The 25,123-nt window shown below is 41.3% G+C and overlaps 3 protein-coding genes across 10 annotated transcripts; 2 read left to right on the top strand and 1 right to left on the bottom strand.

The window, feature by feature from the left end:
* Positions 1 to 3,764: 3,764 nt before the first annotated feature.
* On the top strand, positions 3,765 to 9,447 carry LOC104419763 (splicing factor U2af large subunit B). 8 transcript variants are annotated; one of them, XM_010031521.3, is made up of 13 exons: positions 3,765 to 3,988; positions 4,676 to 4,980; positions 5,192 to 5,296; positions 5,954 to 6,030; positions 6,658 to 6,731; positions 6,809 to 6,853; positions 6,936 to 6,995; positions 7,093 to 7,153; positions 7,253 to 7,365; positions 7,495 to 7,941; positions 8,243 to 8,378; positions 8,613 to 8,680; positions 9,068 to 9,447. In XM_010031521.3, exons 1-13 carry the CDS (start codon positions 3,773 to 3,775, stop codon positions 9,203 to 9,205), a joined length of 1,845 nt encoding a protein of 614 aa, XP_010029823.2. In that variant the 5' UTR covers positions 3,765 to 3,772; the 3' UTR covers positions 9,206 to 9,447. The 8 variants fall into 8 exon arrangements, with proteins under 8 accessions (XP_010029823.2, XP_010029821.2, XP_010029824.2 ...); XM_010031519.3 differs by having other exon boundaries at positions 6,806 to 6,853; XM_010031522.3 differs by having other exon boundaries at positions 6,661 to 6,731; positions 9,068 to 9,205.
* Positions 9,448 to 10,479: 1,032 nt separating this feature from the next.
* On the top strand, positions 10,480 to 12,320 carry LOC104419762 (pentatricopeptide repeat-containing protein At4g36680, mitochondrial). The gene has a single exon (XM_010031517.3). It carries the CDS (start codon positions 10,535 to 10,537, stop codon positions 11,837 to 11,839), a length of 1,305 nt encoding a protein of 434 aa, XP_010029819.1. The 5' UTR covers positions 10,480 to 10,534; the 3' UTR covers positions 11,840 to 12,320.
* Positions 12,321 to 15,601: 3,281 nt separating this feature from the next.
* Positions 15,602 to 16,806, bottom strand: LOC104419761 (transcription repressor OFP7; the record flags this gene model as incomplete). Its single annotated transcript, XM_010031516.3, has 1 exon — positions 15,602 to 16,806. A coding segment is annotated over one exon (1,053 nt), but the record flags the coding sequence as incomplete, so codon positions are not given.
* Between the last annotated feature and the right edge of the window lie 8,317 nt (positions 16,807 to 25,123).

Below are 25,123 nucleotides of genomic sequence, written 5' to 3'. Positions count from 1 at the left end.
TCTGAAAAAAAACTCTTCCCCGGAACAGAAACGTTTGCATGCGCTACCTAAAACCCCTAGATCTAAACTTAAACTAAATTGGGAGAGGAAAGCGATCTAATCTCAAAGAGGTTGTGAAGCCATGTCACGAACATCTTCCTCAGTGGCCGTTGACTAGAAGAATGGTTGAACTGACCTCCACATTCACTCAAAATCAGCTGCAAATATTTCTTCGTACACACAGCATCCCAAAATAGATCGAGAGAGAAAGAAAAGACATTCGAAGCAAAGAAAATGAAAATCAAGGATTAAGTAGGCTTTTAGCTTCAGAAACTCAAGCTAAGACCTTACAGGAGAGTTTCAATAGAGGAAAGAATTTTTCAAGATGAAGGGTTTGCTGACAAAGAGAGGAAAGAAGATATCTTTATACATAGCGAATGATTGTTTAAGATTTGGATTGTCACCGTAAGCACACGCATTATATCAAATTATGTTATTAAAAATCATATAATATGTAATTTTAAATCGCTATATATGTATGTATACGGGCTCATTTTTATATAAATATAAAATCATGCTCGGTCATAGATCTATGCATATGTTCATACTCATAGTAATCGTGCAACCAATCATTTTGACTTGGATACTATAGGATATGTATCTGATTGAAAGGTGGTCGGTCTAATTGGAAAGCTAAGATGCGTTGCTACAAGGGCCAATCCATTTCCGATGAGAGGTCTAGCAACCATTGTGCACCTTCGATACAAATCATATGTCACTCATCGTAAGTCCAAATCAAGTTTCCTAAAAAGCTATGTACAATTTCATCTATGATTTTATACTTACTATATATACACATTTTCAGTTTGGTGTTCATTGATTATTTTCAGAGCGTGTTCATTTCTTATTACTAATATCGAAGATTTTAATAGGCAAACTAAACCTCTCTTTGATTTTAAAATAATCAATTATTTTGCTAGTTCAAAAGTCAAACTTAATGACGTAAAGTATATTTCTCATCAAAGGAGTTTATATGATACGAATTTCATTAATTATACCATCATAAAAAATATTTGATTCTCTCTATGTGCTAACTTTAGAAAAATTTCGTATAACACTAGGGGTAATCAAGTCGAACAGGTTCTATTCAGTCCTTTCCCACCTTCTTTTTCCTGATGACTCAAGACGGAAAGGTGAAAGAATGCTAAAATTTAGCTTTGCTATTAAATTAATATTGTTTTGCATATGGGCAAACTATAAATTTGAACAAATCTGACATTTCTTTTAGTGTAAATTGCCCATAGTCATTACGAAGAAATACGGCAGCTAAACTTTGTGTTCCTGAAGTGGAAAAAATTGGGAAATATTTAGGGATTCTTTCAGATTGGGATGCATCTAAGAAATAAATGTTTTTTTGGATGTTAGCAAGAGTGAACATGAAATTACAGGAATGGAAGGAAATTTAAATTTCGAAGGCTAGTGAAGAAATTTTAATTAAAGTAGTGACACAAGTTATTCCTCAATACGCAAGCTGTGTTTTGATTAAAAAATAGTTAAAGTCAAAGAGGGTTACAATGGAAGAGATGGGACGTGCATGAAATCAGAAAAAAGATAAAGGAGGAATGAGATTCAAAGACTTATCGGCTCTCAATGAAGTAATGCTTAGAAAGCAACTGTGGAGACTATCCAGAATCAATATTCTTTACGGTGCCAAATCCTTAAAGGTATTTTTTTTTTCTACAACTAGCAGGGAGGGGCTCTTGTCTTGCCCTTCTTTGAGGATCGCAAAGTTTGTTAACAGGAAGAGATGCAATCTCAGAATCAGTTAAGTGGTCAGTGGGCACAGGAGAAAACATTGACATCGGTGAAGACAGATGGTAGAAGAAAGGAGTATTAGGGGGACCAGCAAACTCTAGTGACCCATCTAAAGTTGCTAAATTAATCACTCAAGAGGAGAGGAAATTGGATGAATACATGGTCATAACACTTTTTTGACAAGCAAACAGTTAGCTATGCCACCAAAACCTCTAGTAACACGTGATAAATTGGTGTGGACGGGTACCAAATCAAGCATCTACTTTGTGAAAAGTGCCTATAATTTGATTCGAGAGAAGGAAAAAACACAACACAGCACGCGAGCAACATATCATTCCAGCATTCCCGCAAATTGCGGCATTATATTCGGAATATGGAGAACCCCCAAAGATTCCTATGGAGTTTAAGCCAAAATGCACTCCCTATGACAAAGAATCTTTATAGGAGAAAAATTATACTTCAGCTGACATGTCCATTTTGTGATCAAGAAATAGAATCGATCGAATATCTATTCTTACTTTGTGCTTGGACGGATGTGGTATGGACAAATCCTGCGGTAAATAACCATGTCTCACGTCAATATCTAACGCGAATGGAGGTTTGGCTCCAAAACTCAACTAAACAAATAGGAAACTTAGGGCCTATTTGGTAAAATCTATTTTTGTTCTCCAGAACAAAAATTTCTATTCTTTTGTTCCGGGGAACGAGAATATAATAAAAACGTGTTTGATAAAACTTTTGTTTTTTGGGAACAAAAATCTATTTATTTTTTTTTCCGAGAATAAATTTGGAACGGAAACAAGAACTAGAGAAAAATAGCTTCTTGTTCTCGAAAACAATTTCTATAATCAATTTTTCTCTTTCTTCATTTTTCTTGTGTTTTCTTCTTCTTCTTTCTTTTGGCCGGTCAACTGCCTTGGCCATGGTCGGCGACCTTACTGGAGCATCGCCGGCCCTCGGAGACGCCGAGCCTCGCCGTGGTTGTGCGAGACTTGGCCTCCCGGGTTGGGCGGAGTTGACCTCGCCTAGATTTGGCAAGGTCGAGCTTGCCCAGCCTAAGCGAGGCTCCAGCGAGCTCGCCAGACGTTGCCCAGCCAGTCGCCAACCATGGTAGTGGCTAGTGACTGACCAAAGAGAAAAAAAAAAAAAAGGAAAAGGAAAAAAAAAAAAAAATTTAAAGAAAAAAAAAAACCTAAGAATTTTACCAAACGTATTTCTATCCGGAAATAAAAATTTTGGTAAGTTACCAAACGCATTCTGTTGCTCAGAAATTATTCTCGAGAACAAAAACAGAAAAAAACATTTCTCATTAAAAATTATTCCCCCAAACAAAATGATTATTAAACGCACCCTTACTCACATTCGAGGAAATTGCAACTCTCTTATGGTGCTTTTTGGAAAGTGAGGAACAATTTTGTATTTCGGATGCTCCCAAATCCAAAAACCCTAATTGAATCAATGAGGACAATGCTCAGTAATTTTTTTCTATTTTGGGTCATAACGAGTAGCCTAATTTATAAGTTGAAATAATTGCACAAATAGTTGTTAAGTTTAATTCAATGTGCAATATTACCTCTAAATCATAAATTTATTCAATATGATCTCTAAACTTTAGTCCAATATGCAATGTTTATAATTTGTCCAATGTAATCCCTGAATTTTAGGCAAATGTTTAATTTAGTTCTTAATTAATAAAAAAATATCTAATACCATCCTTCCATTAATTCAAATTCAGGCAAAACATTGAACTCTTTCATATAATTAAAAATTAAATTGAAATTTAAATAAATTAAAATTTCAAAGATAAAATTATATATTACATAAAAATTTAGAAATTATATTGAACAAAATAAAAATTCAAGGACAACATTAGAGATTAAGCCAAAATTCGGGGCCAATGTTTCAATTTCCCTTACAAATTCGCCCCCTCTCGCACACACATCGGGCATATATAAAGCTATCATCCAGAATCCTACGCATGAAGAAAGCCCTAGAACGCGAGAACTCCGTGGCCAGTTCAGTCACCCGAATCGAAAACTCGCTCCGAACGGCACGGCACGGTCACCGACGCGGACCGGCGGCGATGACGGACTACGACGGGAGATACGAAGGGAACGGCGACGATCTCGACGGCTACCGCGGCGGCTCTCCTCCCCACCGCGGCGCCGACGACCGCGGCGACTTTAAATCTCAGGTGAGATTCGCGGATTCCGCTCTTGCTTCCGAGGCTTGAGTCTGTTCTAGGGTTTGGTCGTCGGTGGCGCGGCGCGGAATGTTTCGATTCGCGGTTAGGTCTCGCTTTTTGACCCGATTTCTAGGTCGAATTTGCTGAGATCGGTCTCCGAGGTTTGCTTGCTTTGAATAGATCGATATGCGCTGGTTGGAAAGCTTTGCGTGGGTAGAATATTTTGTGGAGATGATTTACTCAGGACGATTTTTATCGCTGCACGGGTCAATTTTGCGTCTTATGCTAATTTCTTCGTGTATTGGGGACGATGTCGGTCTCGGTTTATCTTCGCAACCGATCTGCGAAATAGGCAGGGTTTTGCTCTATTGGTGTGAAGAAGGTAGGTTTTTTCCTGATTTGCTGTTTGGGTGAACAAGAAGACGAACCCTTTGCGGTACTTTGACGTGGTTTCCCGTGAGGACATCTGCTAGATTATCAATTAGGAGAGGATAATGGTGCAGTTGGCCTTGAAATTGATTTCTAACTTAGCTAGATGACTAATTATGTCTTCTAGCTAGGTAATTTGCCTAATGTGATTTGTGTTTTTGCTCTAAGTGCTTGTTTTTCTCTGATTTTGGCCTTGGTCACACTGCCATTTTACTTCCTCTGGACTGTTAACTCTGAGGAGATCCTGACATACTTAAATTTTTGCAGCGCGGCTTCCAAGATTATGAAAGGGACATTTCAAAGAGCGGTGACAGAGAGAGGGATAGAGGTCGTGATAAGGAGAGAGATAGGGACCGGGAGCGAGACCGTGATCGTGAGAAGGAAAAAGACAGAGAGAAGAGTCGTGATAGAGACAGAGATAAGGAAAAGAGCAGGGACAGAGATAGGGATCGCGATAGAGAAAAGGACCGTGATCGCCACAGGGATCGCCACAGGGATCGCAGTGAGAGAAGGGAGCGGGGACGAGACAGAGATGACAATGAGGATCATTCCCACAGTCGAGATCATGATAGGTAACAGAAACGATTGTCCTTTGTTGTTTGTCTTTATTTCCTGTTGCATCTTCAGCTGTATCCCCTGAGAGCTTGGCGTAAGATGAGAATTAGGCCAAACCTAGCTATTGTCCCTACACTTTCCCTTATTCTAATGTGCTTAGAATTTAGTTGATGGTGACATTTTATTTCTCTGTGGAAGTTTAAAACTCTTCTTCGTCCTTATTTACAGGCACAGAGATCATGACAGAGATAGAGAAGACAGGCACCGTCAATCTCGATCACGGGGCAGGTCGGAGCACAAGTCAAGGTCACGATCTCGCTCCCGCTCGAAGAGGTATGCCATAATGCCACTACTTCTTGTAAATGTACCTGTGAATTATGTTGCTTTGTCTCTTGCATAATTGTCACTGATTTCTATAGTGTAGGGTGATGTCATTATTAACAATAGTTATGTTTGTGCTGCATAACTCTGTCGAATAACATTATAATATCGTGCCATGGGGACATTTTCTCATCATTTGTAGTAAGGCGGCTCATTCCATAGAGTGCTGAAACATCTGTTGGAAGCTACCAAAGCAATTCTTTCACATGATGATGCTGGGTTACTGCTATAATCTGTCATAGAATGATGCCGGGTTACTGCTTTAATCTGTCATATGATGATGCTGTGTTACTGCTGTAGAATACTGAAGTGCCTTTTTCCATCAATATGTGAAAATGGAAATGATTAGATTTTCTTAGTTATCGTCACCGGTTTAAAAAGTTGCAGTTTTTATAGAAAATTGGACCAAGGAATAACCGGCATTTCTTGATATTGTCTGAAATCTGATATCAATGCTGTTAAAATAGGAATTTTCACCCATGTATGTACAATGATTCCTTGACATGTCTGTGTGAGCGTTAGGTATGCGTAGGTCGAATTAAATTGTATGTGGATTGTGGTTGCATAGATTGGCTTCTTTTGCAATCCTATTAACATTTTTGCTTTCAGCAAAAGGATTAGTGGTTTTGATATGGCGCCCCCTCCTTCAGCAATGTTAGGTGCCGCTGCCGCCGTCGCTGCTACTGGTATATTTTTTGTCTTAAAATTTATGATGTTTATGTACTTATAACTTCTTTCTTCTCCTTGTTTGATATAGTGTGGAAAGTTCCTATCAAATAGGATGGTGTCATTTTGGTAAGCTATTCTTTATGTTAAATTTCTACTACGCATGTAGCATTTTAGGTGGTCTTACTGGGTTGTACTGAATTTTTCCTTTCTTAGTAAAGTTACTTCTGGAACTGAGAGGCTTCTGGTTTTTTGTTGTGTTGGTGTTTGTTTTGTTTGTTTCTTTGTCTTGTCCATTGTTAAGAAGGCAATGTAGGGCTACTTGCCCCACTGTGCTGACAATATGCGTGAGCCGACTTCTCTAGCTTTTATGTACAAGGAGGACCATTCACTGGTATGATGGGTCTTGTTCGTCTTCACCTGCAACTATTGCCTCTTTTGGTAGTTTTACAATCGTTTAATATATAAGTAATGTATTTTCTCTTTTGATTCACAAATGCACATTAGTGGACATTACGATGGATTATGAAAAGGATTACGCAAAAGACCTTTTAGCCACAAAAATACTTTAGCTATAATATTTGACTGCTCAAGGAATTTATTTGACCACTCTGAGAAGAAATTGTTTTCTCCCTATCTTTTGATAGCAGGTCAAATTCCTGGGACAGCTCCAACCATTCCTGGGATGTTTCCAAACATGTTTCCTTTAGGAGCTGGACAGGTAATTTTTTTTTCCTTTCTCTCAGAATTTAATTTCACTCAGATGTTGATACTGTTAATTATCATTCCATGCAGCAGTTTGGCACTCTTCCTGTTATGCCAGTCCAAGCAATGACTCAGCAGGTTGGTGTGGTAAATTTTGTACACCCTATTTTCAAGGTTGATTCTTGTTGTAGAGAGTAGTATCTATAATCTTTTCTTGCAGGCCACTAGACATGCTAGGCGGGTATATGTTGGAGGTCTGCCACCTACAGCAAATGAGCAGGTTTTTCCCTTCATATAGCTTTACTTCTATTTTATTTTTCAATGATTTTTTTTTGGGTGCTTTTGCGAATAATTTATTCTTCCAACTTTCTATGCAGTCGGTTGCTACCTTTTTTAGCCAGGTTATGGCTGCCATCGGAGGGAATACTGCAGGTCCAGGTAGGAGGACTTTAATTTCAAGTCCTTGAGTTAATAACTTATTTGGTTAACATTTCTATTACAGTATTGATTTTCATCTTTTTGTTTTTATGTGCACAGGGGATGCTGTTGTCAATGTTTACATAAACCACGAAAAGAAGTTCGCTTTTGTGGAAATGAGATCTGTTGAGGAGGCAAGCAATGCAATGGCCTTAGATGGCATTATCTTTGAGGTAAGTTCAATTACATTTTTAACAAAATTCTATTTTTTTCTTGTGGTGGATCTGCCTCCGTTTTTCAAGGGCATTCATTTATCTACATTAGATCGACAAAACATTAACTAGTTTGAAATTTTTGTGCAGGGAGCACCTGTGAAGGTCAGGAGGCCCAGTGATTACAACCCTTCCCTTGCAGCAACTCTTGGTCCTAGCCAACCTAATCCTAATCTAAATCTTGCTGCGGTTGGGTTAACCCCTGGTTCTGCTGGAGGGCTTGAAGGTCCTGACCGCATTTTTGTGGGTGGATTACCATATTACTTTACAGAAGTGCAAGTGAGGGAGCTGCTGGAATCTTTTGGTCCTCTTAGGGGTTTCGATCTAGTGAAAGACAGGGAGACAGGAAATTCGAAAGGCTATGCTTTTTGCGTTTATCAAGATCTCTCAGTCACAGATATAGCTTGTGCAGCTCTCAATGGCATTAAAATGGGCGACAAGACTCTCACTGTTAGACGTGCTAACCAGGGTGCAAACCAACCAAAACCTGAACAAGAGAGTGTTTTGTTGCATGCACAGCAGCAGATAGCTTTGCAGGTGAAAAGTTTTTACATTCAGTGTTGAGGAGTGCTTTGGCATGGCCACGTTTTTCTATAAGTTCAATTTTCTTGGCTAATTCCTGCAATATCAGTTACGTGTATCATAGATTGTTGCCGTATACTTGAGTATATTCATAGTAGTTTTTTCAGGGTCATCTCCACTCACATTTTATTTTGCATCTGTGAGTTTAACTGAGTTGTGGTTCACTGAATGTGTGAGGACGGTTTCTTCTTTGTAATATGTCTTGTTAGGATTATATTCTCAAGTCTGAATTACCAAGGCTTTTTAACTTTTACAGAAGCTCATGTATCAACCTGGTGCACTTGCTACAAAAGTGGTATGTCTAACACAAGTAGTTTCTGAGGATGAGCTTAAAGATGACGGGGAGTATGAAGATATATTGGAGGATATGAGACAAGAAGGCGGAAAGTTTGGTAAATGATTCATGTTAATTTATGCTCTTATTTTGAGTTTTTTAACAGCAAAAGTTTATTAATTACTTTCTTCTTTCTTTGTGCTGTATTTCTGTTTTACAGCCTTTTCTTGTTCCACATTCTGCTTAAAGAATCGGGCCTAACATTCAGAAAGAAGTTTCCAAAGCCTTGTATCTTCACCTAGATTTTGGAATCTAAGCTCTTTTCCTCATTCTAATGGTACTTGTTTTGCAGGTAATTTGGTGAATGTGGTTATACCTCGTCCTGGACCGGATGGACAACCTGCCCCAGGTGTTGGAAAGGTAATTCTGCCACTTGCTATGGGCAATGCTCCTCTGCCTCCCTCCCTGGGTTTCTGTGTCTGTCTGAATTTTTCTGCATCTGGGCATTGGGAATGCATGGGTGCTCCCGTGTCTTTCTGCTTTTGGTTTTTTGTTTTAACATCGTTTGTAGGGGGTGGGGGTGTTATCTGCTGCCACAGTACAATCATGTCCCATCATACCTTGCGAAATCATCTGTTATATTGTGACTCATAGTTTCTGATTCTTTTCACTCCTCTCCGGCCGATGTGCCGGCACTATTGTGTAAGACTCAGGAAATGATGGATTTTTGGGGTTGATTAAATTAGTGTTTTGTTGCCATAAAAGTCCTGACCACAAACTAATGATTGTATGTTTCATTCCTTTCAGGTGTTTTTGGAGTACGTAGATGTTGACGGTGCTGCCAAGGCACGCACGGGCCTGAATGGAAGAAAATTTGGAGGAAATATCGTTCAAGCTGTCTTCTACCCGGAAAACAAGTTTGCACAGGGCGATTATGAAGCCTAGCTCTGGCTGACAGTGTCTGTTTCTGTACCTTAGATAATTAGGTATCTGGCAGGAGTTCTTCCCATGCCCCGATGTCTTGAATTAATGCAGCTAATACTTGTTCCAATTAGGAGTCGAGAGATGGTGCGTGACGTTAACGCTGGCTACACCAGGTCTAACCGGTGTAACCCTCCTGAACAAAATATAAATGCTGCAGTTGCATATCGAAACTTTGTAGAGCAAAAATTCTCTCTTTAACTTCATCTCGAGCAGATTCAAAAGTTAATCCTGTGGGCTATGGAATTTGAAGAAGAGTCGGTGGAAATCAGAGCTCTGTTCCGGGCATAAGCTTGGCACCGGATCGAGCTCCTCCTTGTTTGGAACCATTTCGCGAGGTGGGGGTTAACTGAAGCTTGCGCCGTGGAATGGTACGATTGGGTGGATTTTTCACCATGAAAGCTTTCAGGCTCTTGGAGGGACAGCGCTTGAACGGCCTTCAAGCCCTTCTGTTCTCGGTGTTCCATCATGCTTTTTTTTTTTGAACTTTTCTGTCGTCTTTTGTTTAACTTAATAGCAGACCAACCCCCTTGGAAACCCCTCCTTCCTGGCAAATAGCAAACTTATGCTCCCTCGGCTAGGATATAAAAAGCATTTTGAAAAGAGGGGATGCTGCTACCCACATTGCCGAAGCTATAGCCTCTTAGCATGTTTTCCGAGGTGGGGATTCGCACGGGAGTAGAAATATCGAGCTTGACTCAAGCGCAGAACCGAGACCCACGAGATTGACTTGACTCTGCTCTGTTACTATCTAGTAATCTATTAGCCCGAGCTTGACCACACTAAACTCGAACATTTTCCCTAAAAGATACATGTATCCGTGACTATATAATTTTAAAGATCTTTGTTTCTATTTCATAATTATTAAATTTTATTGAAAAATAAATAATAGAAACCTGATTAGGTTTACGGGCCCGTCGCATTGGGTATTGGCGGGCACACCTCACCTCGACAAGATATACGAGCAAGTATAACTCGATCTCGACTCTAAATTAGACCAGAGTAATTAGCGAGCCGAGTTTCTCCCCGAGTAACTAAATTCAACTTAATCCTTCTCCGACCTCAAAAGGAACCATGAAGTGATCGTTTCCCCCCCCTCATCGTGCTCTTTTTTTTTTTTTTTTTTTTTTTAAGGAAAAAAATAGATTTTTCAGATTTTTCTCTCTTTTTTTCCTTTTTTTTTTTTTTTTTTATCATTTTTCTTTTTGCTTTGTTCGCTTGATTACTTGAAAGCCCACAGCCAGGCGCCGGTTCTCATTTCTTCCTTCCCACTAAAAACCCTACCCTAAACCCATGGCGTCCATGGCTCCTTCTCGCCAGCTCCACCGCCTCCGCCGCCTCTCCACCACCTCCGCCGCCGCCGTTCCAGCCGCTCCTCCCGCCGACGCCACCGCCGCAGTTGCGACAACCAGCGCCGATGCTGCGGCGGCGGATTCCTCGATCTCCATATCCCGGGCCAAATCGAAGCTCCGGTCCGAGTTCGACCCGGACAAGGCGCTGCGGATCTACTCCTCCGTCTCCAAGCGCTACTCCTCCCCGGTCTCCTCCCGCTACGCCCAGGACCTCACCATCCGCCGCCTCGCCAAGTCCCGCCGCTTCGCCGACATCGAGGCCCTCGTCGAGTCCCACAAGGCGGGGCCCCAGGCCGCGCAGGAGCCCTACCTCTGCACCCTCATCCGGTCCTACGGCGTCGCCGGCATGTTCGACCACGCGATGCGGACCTTCGAGGAGATGGACCGCCTCGGCGCCCCCCGGACCGTGCTCTCCCTCAACGCCGTCCTGTCCGCGTGCAACGCGTCGAGGCTGTTCGGCCGGGTGCCCGAGCTGTTCGCCGCTCTGCCGGGCAAGTACGGGGTCTCGCCGGATAGGGTTTCGTACGGGATTCTGGTGAAGTCGTACTGCGAGGCCGGGGCGCCCGAGAAGGGGATCGAGGTGTTGCGGGAGATGGAGGAGAAGGGCGTCGAGGTCACCGCGGTCACGTTCACGACGATACTCGATTCGCTGTACAAGAGCGGGCGGGCCGCGGAGGCAGAGGCGCTGTGGGACGAGATGGCGAAGGCCGGGTGCGCGCTGGATGCGGCGGCTTACAATGTTAGGATCATGAACGCGCAGAGCTCGGGGCCGGAGGACGTGAAGAAGCTGATTCGGGAAATGAGCGATGCCGGGTTCAAGCCCGACACGATCAGCTACAATTACCTGATGACGGCGTTTTTGAAGGCCGGGGAGATGGATGAGGCGATCGGAGTTTACAAGGAGTTGGAGGGCAACGGGTGTAAGCCGAATGCGGCGAGTTTTCGGACGTTGATACATTATCTCTGTAAGGACGGGGATTACGAGAAGGGGTACAAGATTTTCAAGGAGAGCGTGAAGGTGCACAAGATTCCTGATTTTATGACGCTGAGGAGCTTGGTCGAAGGATTGGTGGAGAAGAAGATGACCAAGGAGGCGAAGGGAATGATTAGGACCATAAAGAAGAAGTTCCCCCCTAATTTCTTGAATGCGTGGAAGAAAGTCGAGGAAAATCTCGGCTTGGCTTCGGCTGCCAACGAGGCCGATGCGTCTTTGACCCTTGAAGAGGATAAAGAGGCAACTGGGTAAGTCATGAGCTCGCTGCAATTAACATATTGACAGAGTGCCGATAGCGTCTTTTGCGATGGAATCGACCTGATCAGATTGAATGCCGACGCACAGAACAGTGAGATCACAGATGTGGTAATGACGGAAACTGGAGAAGATGTTAGTTATACATGATGAATTGTACCGGAGAAACTATGAGGTTCGCCTAATGTTGGTCAGATTGGTTGTTCTCCATTGATTAATTATGTGGTTCTCTGTAGTCTTTGAAATTTTTTAGTGGATTCAAGTCAGCTTTTGCCTTGCTCAGAGCCTGTAGTGAGCGACTATCATTCACATCAAAGGGAATATAATTGTTTTACGTTGGTCTGCTGATTAATTGGCGGGGCAAAAGATTGATTTTTTGTGGACTGGCTATAGCTCGTAACAGCTCCTTGGCTCTAGCAAGTTGCCCTAGAGACATGCGGATTTTTGTTGACGCTATCTTATGTATGAGATTTGTTCACCGCTTCTTTGCTAATTGTCATTTGCCTGTCTGGAGTTATTTAATCATTTAAAGGCATTCTAATGCTACCAATTGCTGTTTAGTATGCATTCATCTTGCAACATCCACAATGGACCAGTTGCTCTTAGCTTATTAGATCACTGCTGGGATACTTAAATTTTTCTTTGGAAGGGACTAAAGAAAATGTTGATGTGGTAGTGTATGATCATGCAGATAAGGGCCTTATGAGTCAGATCCATACAAGATTATACAGTTCTGGGTTGTTAAGGTTTATTGAAATCCGGTTCTTGATTACAGGGAGATAAGTTTATGAACTGGTTTATCATAAATGAGGCCCTCTTGTTCCAATTTCTTGCAGAACACATGCACTAGATTCAGGGAGCGAAAGAAGAATAGAGTCCTTTGCTCTGGCTCTGGATGGATTGATAGGGAAAGTGAGCAAATGTCATTGAACTAGAAATTTTCTTTCATCTCGCTTCTTCTTGTTCTTGAAAGATGTGTGAGAGGCAGCTTCCCTCTCTCTACAGACTCAGTCGAGTCTGCTTGTTAAACGAGTAGCTTGAGTGACCTATAAGCTTTTCCAGTAACTACTGACTACTCGGATGTTGTGATTGTGATGGTGAATGCATGCAGAAAAATTCTGCAAGCTGGGGCTGTCAGATTTTTGCTGTGGGTTAGTTGGGTTTTCTTTTTCATTTTTCGCAGGGGAAGAAAGCAAGCAAAGCTACACTGGTTAACATTTCTTGGGACTGATTTGGTCACACAATCTGCAAGAAAAGTGCTATCTAGACCCACCAGAGGTGACTCGAAATGGCGCATCATGCAGCCTCCATTGCTGGCCCGTTGCTGGCCCGATGCGAGAGTCTACGCACACGATCTCCAATCTTGGCGATGGTGAGCCAAGTTGGTAAACGACATAGAATGTGCAGCTTGATGCAAAGGAGGATTTACAGGCGAAGGGCCTGTTCTCTACCGCATCAGTTGGTCCGAGAGCTCCATGAATGTTCGAGCTTCATTTGGTACACAGGCAAATGTTCCTAGTCTTTGCCCTGGTTCTTGCAATTAGGCCTGGCCCAGAACCCGAAAGGCTGCTTCTCTTCAGTCTCATTTGCTCAATATCAGGTTTTGAAACGAAAAAAAGGTAGACTTGAGCTTGTTCTGAACGATTGCTTAAATAAATTCCATGCCATTGTTGTCTCGACTCAACTCATACATCAGGCCCTAAAACCTGCTTGAGCTCGACAGTATATAGAATCTCCTATTTGACCTCAACTCAAAACCCGTGCGAAATTTTCAGAAAGCAATGGAAGCTCGATTAGGGCAGCGAGCTTGTGGAACTGAGTACGGTCGAGCCCAAGCTTAAGCTTGCATCGACGAAATATTCGAATAGCTCGTCGGAAATCGAGCCGACCGGAATCGGGTAATCCGTAGATCGCGCAGTTTCACCCCATGTGAAAAAGCGCAACCTTCCATTTAAGGTAAGTGAGTGAAATTTCTTTTCCACCCGAGCTGACAGAAGCACTCGTTTCGGGCGGAAAACGACAGTGCGTCCACCGAGGAAACACCTGAAATTTCTTCACATCAGGCACCAAAGAAAGGCCGACAAGTAAACGGGGCGTGAATTCGGGTTCTCTACTAAGGGCAGGGAAAGAATCTCTGATGCCGTGTGGGCGTCGTCGATCCATCCGCTCCCCCTGAAAACCAACCATTTGCAGTAAGATTTTCATTCTCCCTCGGCCGTGATGGATCTGCGGAGACGACAGACAGATGTCGCGTGCGTGCCAGCCGAGCTCGACCCGACATCGCCTACTCTCGTCCCCGGCACACGGGAAATTCTTATCTGGACTCGGATCCATGGGCAAGACCAGCTACTCCCAGAAGTGAGGACTGATACGGGCTAAGGATCGGTCGAGTGCTCTCAAGGTCAACAAATTGTTAGGTGAACCGTGTGCATCCGCCCATCATCACTCTTCTATAGAAAGTTCGGCGAAATGTATTTAGACTCTGCGCATTTGGGCGGGCAAGGATCGGCGACTGCAGCCCCCACCCAGCACGGCCGGGTAGGGGACCAAATCCGAGGCGTGACTCAATTGATATTTTGCAATCGTGGATATGGTCCCTGTAGTAACATGCTACAATGGAGACGCATCTCGTTGGCAATGAGGGTGATGATTTAATGTTGTTGTCTTGAAGGGGTTAAGATCTTGTGGACCGACGATGGATGAAAATCGACATGTGCACGAGAATGATGAAGGTGTATGGAGGGCCCCCCGGCCATCAGTCCATCCCAGTCAACCCCTTGGCTGGTCAAAGTCCAACAGTTGGGGGCCCCCCCCCTATCATGTTCCCTCCGTGTAAAACTATGGTACTAGCAGGGCAGCATGTGTTATTTAGACCGAAGCAAAAAGCAAATAATATATATATACATAGTCATTTGCTTTTCCCCCATTTCCAAAAAAAAATTAACAAAAAGTCACATAAGAATTTACGTGTTGATATTTAAATGCTGTGCAAGTTTATGGAATTTCAGATTTCAAAAACTATAAAAGAACAATTAAAGTGCGTGAGCTGCAAGATTTATATTAAGTTAAAAGTTTAGACCTGATATATATGGATATAATATTCGATCACCCATGATAATTCTATTATCCTTGATGTACATATTACTTTAATATTAGAATGCAAATTAACTATGAAGGGGGGAAGAGTACAATTGGGCATAGACAGATGATAAAAAAAGACAAAACGCTGAAAAAAGCGAATTACCCCACTTTCCATTAAAGACTACTAACAAAATATGATTGATTTTATCCGGAATTCCCAAATTCAATATTTGCTTCCATAGAAACGAAATCCACATAATGTTTATAAAAGAAAAACAACAATAATAATAATGTCGACCATGTTATTTCTCCATCGAATTAAAGTCATCAACTTATTATTAATAACTTCTTCTAAATCCTGTCAAAAGACTCTTTTTCGACGATCGAACCCCCGTACATCAGTCTCTTCACACCCAGAACTCCTAGACGTCTACGTTCTAGCTCCAAAGGCAGACTGTACTGTCTGTCTCGGGCACATCCATGTCTCTTTGACGCTTCGTCATCGACGGAAGATGGTCAAATACATACAATGAACCTTCTAGCTTTGCAGCGGGGGCGCAAGAATAGCCATGCACGAACGAGCGTCATTTTCGCTTGTAGCAGAAGTAAAGACACGTTCCATCTAATCCGCTAAACATACCCAACAGTAAGAGAGAGGGAGAGAGAGGGGAGAAGGTCTGCAACGTGAATAGTAAGTAGTGACTGCTGGCTGGAAAACTAGACAGAACAGTGAAAAGAAGAAGAAATGCGAAAGAGAGAGAAACTAATAAACACTTTTTCATAAGAGTTGGAATGACTCTGCGAGTTCCTCGTCGTCGTCTTCCTCGTGTTCAACGTGCGGCCACCGACGATCTCCGACCGAACAAGGCGTCCCAGATCTCGGAGAAGGCGTCCACGATGACGCCGTGGTGGTCCCTCGAGTTGAGCGAGAGGAGGCAGCGGAGGAGCTGCTGGAGGTCCTCCTCCGCGAACATCTGCTTCTCCACGATCATCTCCACCATCGACCGCTTGAAGTCCCCGCGCGGGTCCTCCGTCCGCTTCACCACCGCGAAGCTCTCCCTCACCTTCCCTTCCACCGCCCCGCACGGCATCATCCTCCTGAACACCGATAGCCTCGCCGCCTCCGCGTCGACCTCCGCGTCCGCCGACTTCCTCGCCTTCGCCGCCTTCTTGCTCCTCCTCCGCCTCCTCCGTCTCGGCGCTTCGCGGATGGTCTCCAGCTGGGGATTGAAGACGTGGTCGGAGGAGGAATCGGTGGCGGAGAGGCTCCTGGAGGAGGAGACTAGAGTCTCCGTCTCTTCGTCGTCTTCGTCGGCGCCGCCGCAGCCGCCGCCGCGTTCTTCGCTGCTGAAGAGCCCACTGTCCATCGAGGAAGTGCTGAGACGACCCCGGAGCCTGATGGCCGTCTTCTTCTTCTTATGCTTCAGGCGTCGCTTCTTTTTCTCCGCCACGGGGCTCAAGGCCAAGACGACGTCGGCTCCACCGTCGTCGTTGTCGACGTCGGAGCCCCCGGAGGCGGAGGAGGTGTAGATTTTCCTGCGAGGGGCGAGCTCGTCGCGGGCCGTGGCCATCACGTGGAAGCCCCCCTCCTGTTTCCAGTGGAACCGGGGCTGCGGCCCGGCGCGGCCGCCGTCCTCGTCGGAGAGGCGGGAGCGGGGGGACGGCCGCGACCTGCAGCCGCAGCCGTAGGGCAGGAGGGCGGGGGGCACGTGGCGGTCGAGGAAGGAGGAGCGGTGGGGCTTGAGCGGGGAGGAGAGGTCGTCGGCGGCGGCGAGGGCGGGGGTGACGGCGGGGGAGGCGGAGGAAGGAAGGGACGGGATCGGAGGGGAGGGAGGAGGCGTCTTTGGAGCGGCAGGATTGGAAGGCCCGGGCGATCCGGAGCTTCAGACGCTTGGCCATCTCTCTCTCTCTCTCTCGCTTTCTCTCTCACACGCTCAGCTGTTCTGTGTAGGAAGCGTGTAAGTGAATAGTTGGTGGGGTGACGGAAGAAAAGGTGCATTTTATAGGGGAGGAAATGAGTTTTTTCTATATATATAAAAAAAAAACAATAATTAGCTGGATGAGATATGTCCGACTTTTCAACTTTTTTCGAGCATTCGGCTAATCTCGAGCTAGGAAGAAAAATGACCTATGTTCCGTTGTCTTCAACATAATCGGGTTGTCGATGATTCGCTTGCAGTGCATGATGATAAAGTGCTATGCCTTAAGCTCCTTGTCATGATGAGTATCTTGATAGGTTAAATTGTGTCTCGTTTATATTTTTAGAGGGCGTCAGAATGTTTTTCAAGTCCATATTAAGCTTAAATTCAATTTGAGTTTAAGTTGTTAATGCGAGCTAAATACCAACGAAAGGAATCCATATTTTTGCCATTAAGACACTTCTTGTACATACTAAACAAGAGATGTACCGACTAGTGTTTCATTTTCCACACTTTAGCCAAAAAATGCCCTCTATCTTTATCAAAAGGGCTTTGCGAACATAACATTATTTGAGTTACTATAAGAATAATAATTTGTTATGAAACACAAATTTTGATAGAGTAGATCTCATAACAGTTATAATTATTTATTATTTGATTTTTGTAGTTCAAAACACGTTATTATTTTCACAATAAATAAAAATTGTCATCCAATCCTTTTTATTTTTTAAATACGAGTTTGGTACTTATGGGCAAAATCCCTGCTTTGACGGACCAAATCTAGACCACCCGACTTTTGCACTAGCCCTAGTCTCCATCACCCCAGGATAAGCCCATCACCCTCCCCCACACACCACCATGTGCCACCACCGCTATCGTCCTGTAGATGACGCCCACATAAACTGCTAACTTCGACTAGGACACTAAGGGCGCGCATGATAAAATTTCTACTTCTTTATTTTTCTATTTCTCTGTTCCCCGAAGCAAATTTGGAATAGAAATCCGTTTGGTAACGCAATTTGATTTTCTATTTTTGGAATAGATTTCTATTCCAAAAATAGATTTGAAGCATAAATCAAAAGTTAAAATTTTTAACTTCTCAATTTCCGGCCAGAAATCAATTTTTGTTTCAGAAATTTTGTCATGTGCACCCTAAATGCAGGTCATAGTCGTGAGCTCAGCTTTGGCGCAACCATAGGCACACTACGCTAGAATTGGCATGACCATGGCAAGAGCTCAAGCTTCAAGATCCAATAGCCATGACCACAAGCTCGACCTCGTGCTTGGAGGAGATGGAGAGACGAGACTAGGAGAGAAACATGAGAGATAGAGATATGCAAACGGATAAGAGGTCCTTGTCATCTAGCTTCTCTCGTGCAAGAATATACCATCTCAAAGTTTTGCATTTCCAAATGGATAGACATGCCATTTGGTTAAAACAGTCTTATCCTTGTATTAAAAGGCCATGTGGAAGATTCTTTCTTTAACCCGTTATCAATTGTCCTCATCTACATTGATGAGATTCTCATGCTTAGGCAAAGATGAAGAATCTCATTGCAGCTTATTGAAATAGTTTGTAAATTTGTGCTCCAATATAGCTCAAAATGAAATGAAATTTGGGCAAGAACTCTTGAAGTTCCTCGAAGTAAGAATTTTTCTCATAAACAGATTCAATAATTTCTTGAGTTTATCAATTATTTTAGAGATTTTGTTCGAAAAACCTATGAATTTATGTATTAGCTGCTAAAAACTCCCGGAGAAGAATCCACCCCCGAGAAGAAAAAGAGCATGCTAGAGCATTAAAAGTGTCAAAGGAGAAGTGGCAGTAAATTCCCTTGGACGGTAAACCAATCTTGTAGACTTATACCAGGAATAAATATCAGGCAGCACTATTGTATGAAATTTTTTTTATGGGAAAGTGACACATCTTTCGTGGTCAAATACCTTAACTAAGCCCTTCACTTTTTAACTACAATCCTAGTTCTACTTTAATTTTTTTTTATCTCTAAAAAAATTATCAATTTTAACTCTAATCCTAAATCTACCATGGACCATTTTTCCGTTAACTTCCGTCCAAAATCACCTTTACCGATGTGATATTTCCAAGTGTTCTAATTTTTTCCTAATTTTATTTTTGGTAAAAAAAATCCCCAAATTTTTTATCTTAGAAGGTGTCTTTTAGAGACCAATTTCCATATCAGCTCAAATTACGTTTTATCGAATCTAAAATTTGGTAATGGAGTAATTAGGATTGCTTTTCTTCAATATCTCATACTCTTAAGAATATTTTTCTTTTATTTCACTCGGGGATCTTCGATTTTGCAGTCAGTCTTCAATCTCTCGTGCTCAGGATTCTTTCATCTCTCGTTGCCTAAGACACTTGGCTCAGGACGCTTGAACAACTAGTGCTCAGGAGTTTTTCAGCTCTCAATCATCAAAAGAAATCTTGGATGAAGGATTAACGGGACAGATTAAGAACTTAAGTAAAAGATTATGATTTTTAATGAGACAATTTTTTAGGGTATCAGGCCCATGTTGGACATAAGATTGGACGATCTAGGAGAAAAAACAAAATAACCTGTAAATTAAAAGAAAAAATTCAATGACAATTAATGAAAAAGGAATCCTAAACACACCTCTCTTTTCCAAAACCATACTTTTCCATCAAAAGGAAAATGATTCTTTCCTCCTTGCTGACACGAGTCAGGCACCTGAAAGCAGCAATAAGATCTCTCCAGTCTATCTGGTGAGTAACAGCAAAAAGCATGCAGAGACGAGCTAGTCCTTATTTGATGCAACTAGATATGATCGCTGGTCCTGTTGTATCAGACACCTGGCTAAAAGATTGCATGCGTTTGCAAGCATGAAGGGTTCTGCCGATTCCTCATCCCTCCATAATCTTTCTGGAGGGAAGCCAAATCCAGGAAAGTCCCCAACAGAGAGCTGCTTCAATCCAACCCTGCACCGTAATGCATGATCCGGAATCTATCTGCAGATTTTGCGTACCATGCATTTGCAGTGCTATAAATATAAATATGAAGGTTTCTCCAAATGTATAGATCTGTCTACCATGAATCACATGATCAAACCTGTCGGATGATGTGAGCTCCATATCATATTCATCATATTAATAGTCGAGACGGATTGGTCATGCTCAAATTAAGGGAAAATCCTAAATAAGGCCTAACGTATTTTCATTTTCTCAAATAAAAGTTGAAGTAAATTTTATTTCAAATAAGAATTTGGGTACTCTCATATTCTTAAATAAAAATATAAAGTAAATTTTGTTTCAAATAAAGATCTGAAGTGCTTATGTCAATTTCAAATAAAGACTTGACTTTCCAACTGATCAAAGACATTTTCATCTTTTATCTTCTTTTTTTTCTAAATTTTTCTTTCTTTTTTTCTTTCTTCCTTTTTTTGGTTTGTTCTTCCTTTTTTGCGGGTGGCCAGTCTTAAGGATGGCTGGCCACGGGCAATGCCTAAAGAGAGTTGAGCAAGGGTCACCCTCACTCGAACAAGGCAACCCTCGCCCCTGAGGGAGGCCACCTTGAAAGCCATAGGCGATGATCGATTGCCTCACCCATAGCCGACAAGCACTTGTAGGCTCTCTCTTGCAACTGGCGAGGGTCGTCAAGCCCTCATCAGAAAGGAAACAAAAGAAAAGATAAAAAAAATTAAAGTTATATTGTGAAGAAAATGCCCTTAATTGTTTGGAATATTTAGCCGGTATGCAAGATTGGGTTCTTATTTGAAACTATCATAACTACTCAAACCTTTATATGAGATTGATGTTTATTTAAGAAAATAAGAGTATTTCAAGTTCTAATTTAAAATTTTCTCTCAAACTAATTTTTTCTTATTAAATATCTTCTTCTTTTTCTTCTTTTTTTTTTCCATTTAGACTTATCGAATATCTTGTAAGAGCTAAAAATTTCAATTTTAGAAGACTATTTCGTCCTCTATCCATATTAGTCCCCCTGGTGCCTCGCGTTACCTTTTTTATGGCAATATGACAGATGTTTAGTTGGTAATAAATTTTTTATTATGAAATGACAATTTTTCTTGGCATTGAAAGAATTGGTTTCTGTATATATTAATATCTTAAAGATGGGGCTCTAGCTTCCACAAGAATATTCTTGTTTTCCTCCCGAAATATTTTGGATCGCTAATTTTCACGAACAATCAACGAAAAGGTAAATACACCGGTGACAACATAAAATAAAGATTAAATTCGCTTCTTCTATTTTCAAAATTCATACTGAAGGATGCAGTAATATGCTTTTGATTATAGGAAAAATTACCCAAAAAATCTTAAACCTAATACACTTTTGCTGCTAGCCCTCGCCAAACTTAGTAAAGAAAAGGAAAAGAAAGAAGAAAAATAATTAAAAAAATTATCCACTTCAACGTTGGCCATTCTACGATTAAAGTTGACCGAATGAATTCATTTGTCAATTGAAAAGTTTAAGACTAAATTAATAAAAATGCAATACATTTAGGGTTTTTTGGACAATTTTCCCTTTAATTATATAATAGTGGTTCATTTCCAAAATGACATCTCAACTTGCGCAAAGCAAGTAAGAGATCCTCAATTATGTATAAGAGTCATTTGATTCAACAAGCTCTAAATTGAATCAATATGATTTAGGGATGATTGGTTTCAGAGCGAGTCAATTCTTAGCCTAAAATCAAGAATCAACCTTGTGACTCTCAGGCTTGGTTCCTAAAATTGGAAACCACGAGCCAGACAGAGTAAAGGTCAATTATGGGTTCGTGGAACCTGAATCTGAACAAGTTCTCCCTAAAATCGACTTTGAAATCCATTGGTCCATGCCACTTTGGTCCTATTCCTAAGCTGAACCTAATGACTCATCCTATCGAGCTGTTCCCATGTACTAAACTCACATGAATCAGGTACATATAAACATCACTCTACTTCCATTTTACCGTTTTTCCCTTGTTCGAGGCTCCTCAAATCACTCTCTTTTTGAAAAGCTTTCGGAATCGGCGGGGGCAGTCAAAAAGAGAGAAGCCAAAAGGCCGCTCCTTTCATCACTCCTCTAATTTCCCCAAACCCTAGCATCAACAACTCCACAGCCAAAATTTGGGACAACCCAAAAGGGACCTGGCTTTTGAAAATGTGGAGAGACGAGATTCTTTCTTCAAAGGAGAGGTGAAGAAGACAGCATTGAGAAGTCAATCCAAAAGAAGCTTTTCTCCTCCTCTTTTGCAATCAAGATGTGGAGGAAATATGTGGTGGGGAGCATCCAAGGAAACAAAATCATTTTGTGCAGGCAATTGTCCTCTCCCTCCTTTTCTCTTTTCCGTTCCTTTTGAAGAGGCAATGGTCATTTGGCGGTGCTCGTCAAAAGGCTTTTTCTGGCTTTTTATTCTTCTGTGTCTCCACTGTTCTGGCCCTCTGATCGCACCCAAGTCAGTCAGATTTGCCTTGTGTCTACTAAATCTCATGGCTCATGACTGAGACCCGACCACTTGTCGTTTGGGTCGGTTTTGAATTTTTGAAACTGCTAGTTGCATTTGAGGGCCTAGATTGAGATGAGCTTTAGGTTTTCTGCCCCTTCCCCTTTTTTTCTTTACTTTCCGGGCCAGTGCTTCAGTAAATGGCTCCTATGGCTCCATAAAGAGTGAGGTGGTTTCTTCGTTTTCCTTCGGTTGAAGTTGCAGTAGCAACATGAGCACATAGATAGGTGTATGCCATAGAAGATTTACTATCCATCCTGGGAAAGTCTACAAAGATTGATTTATCAGATGATGATGCTGTCATATTGGATGTCAAACGAATCCACTATCTCATGTTTCAAACCCCGATCATCAAAAGATCCGTTCATATCCCACGAGTTAATTTAAGTGTCTCGATCTTGATGTGCTGTTTAGTGTGTCGAGTATTTCTCGCAAAGAAAAGGAACGGGGGGGAGAGAGGAGTGGAGATCGCCTGAGCCTCATATTCTTACCAATTAAAGTGTTGAGCCTTGAAGTCATTAATCAATTCTCATACCTGGCAATGGCATATGTTGAGATACAAAATTGTGTTTGAAAAGTTCCATATCAAATAATTGTTATGGTGTGAAGTAGTTAATATATTCAAGTTAGTTCATAACTAATTAGTTTGAATATTTGAGTGAATGTAAGTTCAATTAAATATGTTAAGATCTCCATACGTGAAAGTATCAGGTTTGTGCGTTCCAATTTCTATATTCGGTGAATATATCAAAGAATGGATCTGTTGACCAACGCAGTTTTCGCACTTCTATTATGTCCTCCCAACAGATAACGGTGATATTAGAGCCAATGATATATTGGTAGGCCCATAATTTGTTCCAATGTTTAGCAAATCTCTCAAGGAATAAATATAGTAACCAACCCAGTTTCCAGGTGATGGACGTAGTCCCTATGGCAACCTATAGGGTTCGATTTGGAGAAACAAACCAGACATGAAGATAATAGTCAACTCACACATGATGAAGAGATCATTGAGATATATGCGTTAATTGTGTGAGGAAAATAGTTAATATTTCTAATTGTCCTATAACTTATTAGTTTAAACTTTTGAGTGAATGTGAATCCAATTGAATATGATAATAAATATATTTGGTTTTGGACTTGAGATCTCTTTTGGGGATCTTCCCTAATGAATGTGTTTGGTTTTTTCTATCAACTCCAAACAACATATTTGCCAATGAGCATTTTTTTGGGTACTCCAAACATATGTCAAAATGCTTCACATGAACTATTAGATCATGTAGATCCTATCTAATTTAATGGCTCATTTGATTTTCATGTTGTTGATTTAATATGTCCTAGACTATGGCAAATTCGAATCTAAGAAAGTCATTAAAAAGTTTATTTGGATTTTCATCCGGATCTCGGGATCGCTTAAATGTAAACGGATTGAAGGTATAAACGGGTATAGAGCAAGAAAAACATATTATATTAACTCGAGCACCGACAATGGTTTTTATTCGTGCTCGACCTATAAGCAGAACAAAGGAGAGAAAATCCTCCAATGGCTTTTTCTTTGAAAATAAAATAGAAAATATATAGGAGTTTGTGTCGTCAAATCAACTATGTTCTCAATAGTAAGCCTATTCTTGAAAAGGGTGAATTTGGTTTTCTCATGCATCTTCACCCCTGTCACCACTGTTGAAGGAAACGAAAGTCAAAAGCTGAGGTCCTGAACGATTAAATATCTAGAATATTTAATTTGAAAAATTTCATCGCTCAAGCTCTATTTATTTTATAAAAATAGATAATTTAAAAAATATTTTCTTAAAAGCGATAATTCATATTTCTTTAAAAAAAATAATATCATAAACAAAAATATTTTCAGACATAAATTGTTGTAATGAAGATATTTTTTATCAATTAATTATTTTTAAAAATTAAAAAAAAAAATATTTATTTTTAAGAAATATTTCTAAAGTATTTATTTTTCGCAAATTAAATGTAATATTAAATCATGACAATTTGTATTATTCACGTAACTTTATTTGCAAAGAATTTGAATATGCTCGGACTCCCATTTTTCTTATTCTAATTTCAAGACTTCATTGAAAACCAGCTTTCATTTCATGGAGCGCTCCATCTCTTCCACGTCAAATCAATTTGACGATTATGTCTTAAGATAGCGCAGCCGTGATGCAAATCTTGACAAAGGTAACTTTTTAATTTTGGAACACCCGTTACTCGCTTGTCTTAATAATCATTCCATCATCTCAAAGTAATTGAAGAAACCGTTAAAATTCATTGACATCGGTTGAGCGCTTTTAGATGTATGTCCACCCCAACTAAAGTCAACTTGATATCTCCGTGAAATTCTCGAAAAACAGTCCAATTCTAACTATGCAAAGTGAAATTTTTCAAAAAAAAAAAAAAAGAAAAGAAAAGAAAAAAAAAAGGATTAATTGGACCCCCCAAATTTAGTAACTCCGACAAGAACAAATCGTGCCCACACGACACCTACGACCAAGGCCAGCCTCCAAAGCACCAAAAAGCCAAAATCAAAACAAAGAAAATTCTCCAATGTCCCCCTCACCAACCATAGACACATTTGACTTCGTTTCTCGTACATGCGTACATACATAAACACCATAACCTCCTCCTCCCTCCGCCTCTCCCGTTTTGCATCATTGAACCCGTTTCCACATAATCACAAATCATCGCGGCCGCCGCCGCCGTCCTCTCCTCTCCTTCTTTTGTTGATTCCTCTTTCCGGGGGGGTTTCGATTCCGGGGGTAGATTACACATGCAAAGGAGTTTG

Source organism: Eucalyptus grandis, chromosome 9 (genome assembly GCF_016545825.1).
Source record: "Eucalyptus grandis isolate ANBG69807.140 chromosome 9, ASM1654582v1, whole genome shotgun sequence".
In the NCBI taxonomy this organism is placed as follows: domain Eukaryota; kingdom Viridiplantae; phylum Streptophyta; class Magnoliopsida; order Myrtales; family Myrtaceae; genus Eucalyptus; species Eucalyptus grandis.
The sequence above is the reverse complement of the archived record's forward strand: the minus strand, read 5'-3'. Positions and strand labels throughout refer to the sequence as shown.

Bases quoted from the DNA above. Each gene is read 5' to 3' on its own strand.
- LOC104419763 (XM_010031519.3), top strand. From the start codon at position 3,773: ATGAAGAAAGCCCTAGAACGCGAGAACTCCGTGGCCAGTTCAGTCACC. The intron at 4,981-5,191 runs GTAACAGAAACG...CCTTATTTACAG, and splicing joins CACAGTCGAGATCATGATAG to GCACAGAGATCATGACAGAG. The intron at 7,154-7,252 runs GTAGGAGGACTT...TTATGTGCACAG, and splicing joins AGGGAATACTGCAGGTCCAG to GGGATGCTGTTGTCAATGTT.
- LOC104419762 (XM_010031517.3), top strand. From the start codon at position 10,535: ATGGCGTCCATGGCTCCTTCTCGCCAGCTCCACCGCCTCCGCCGCCTC.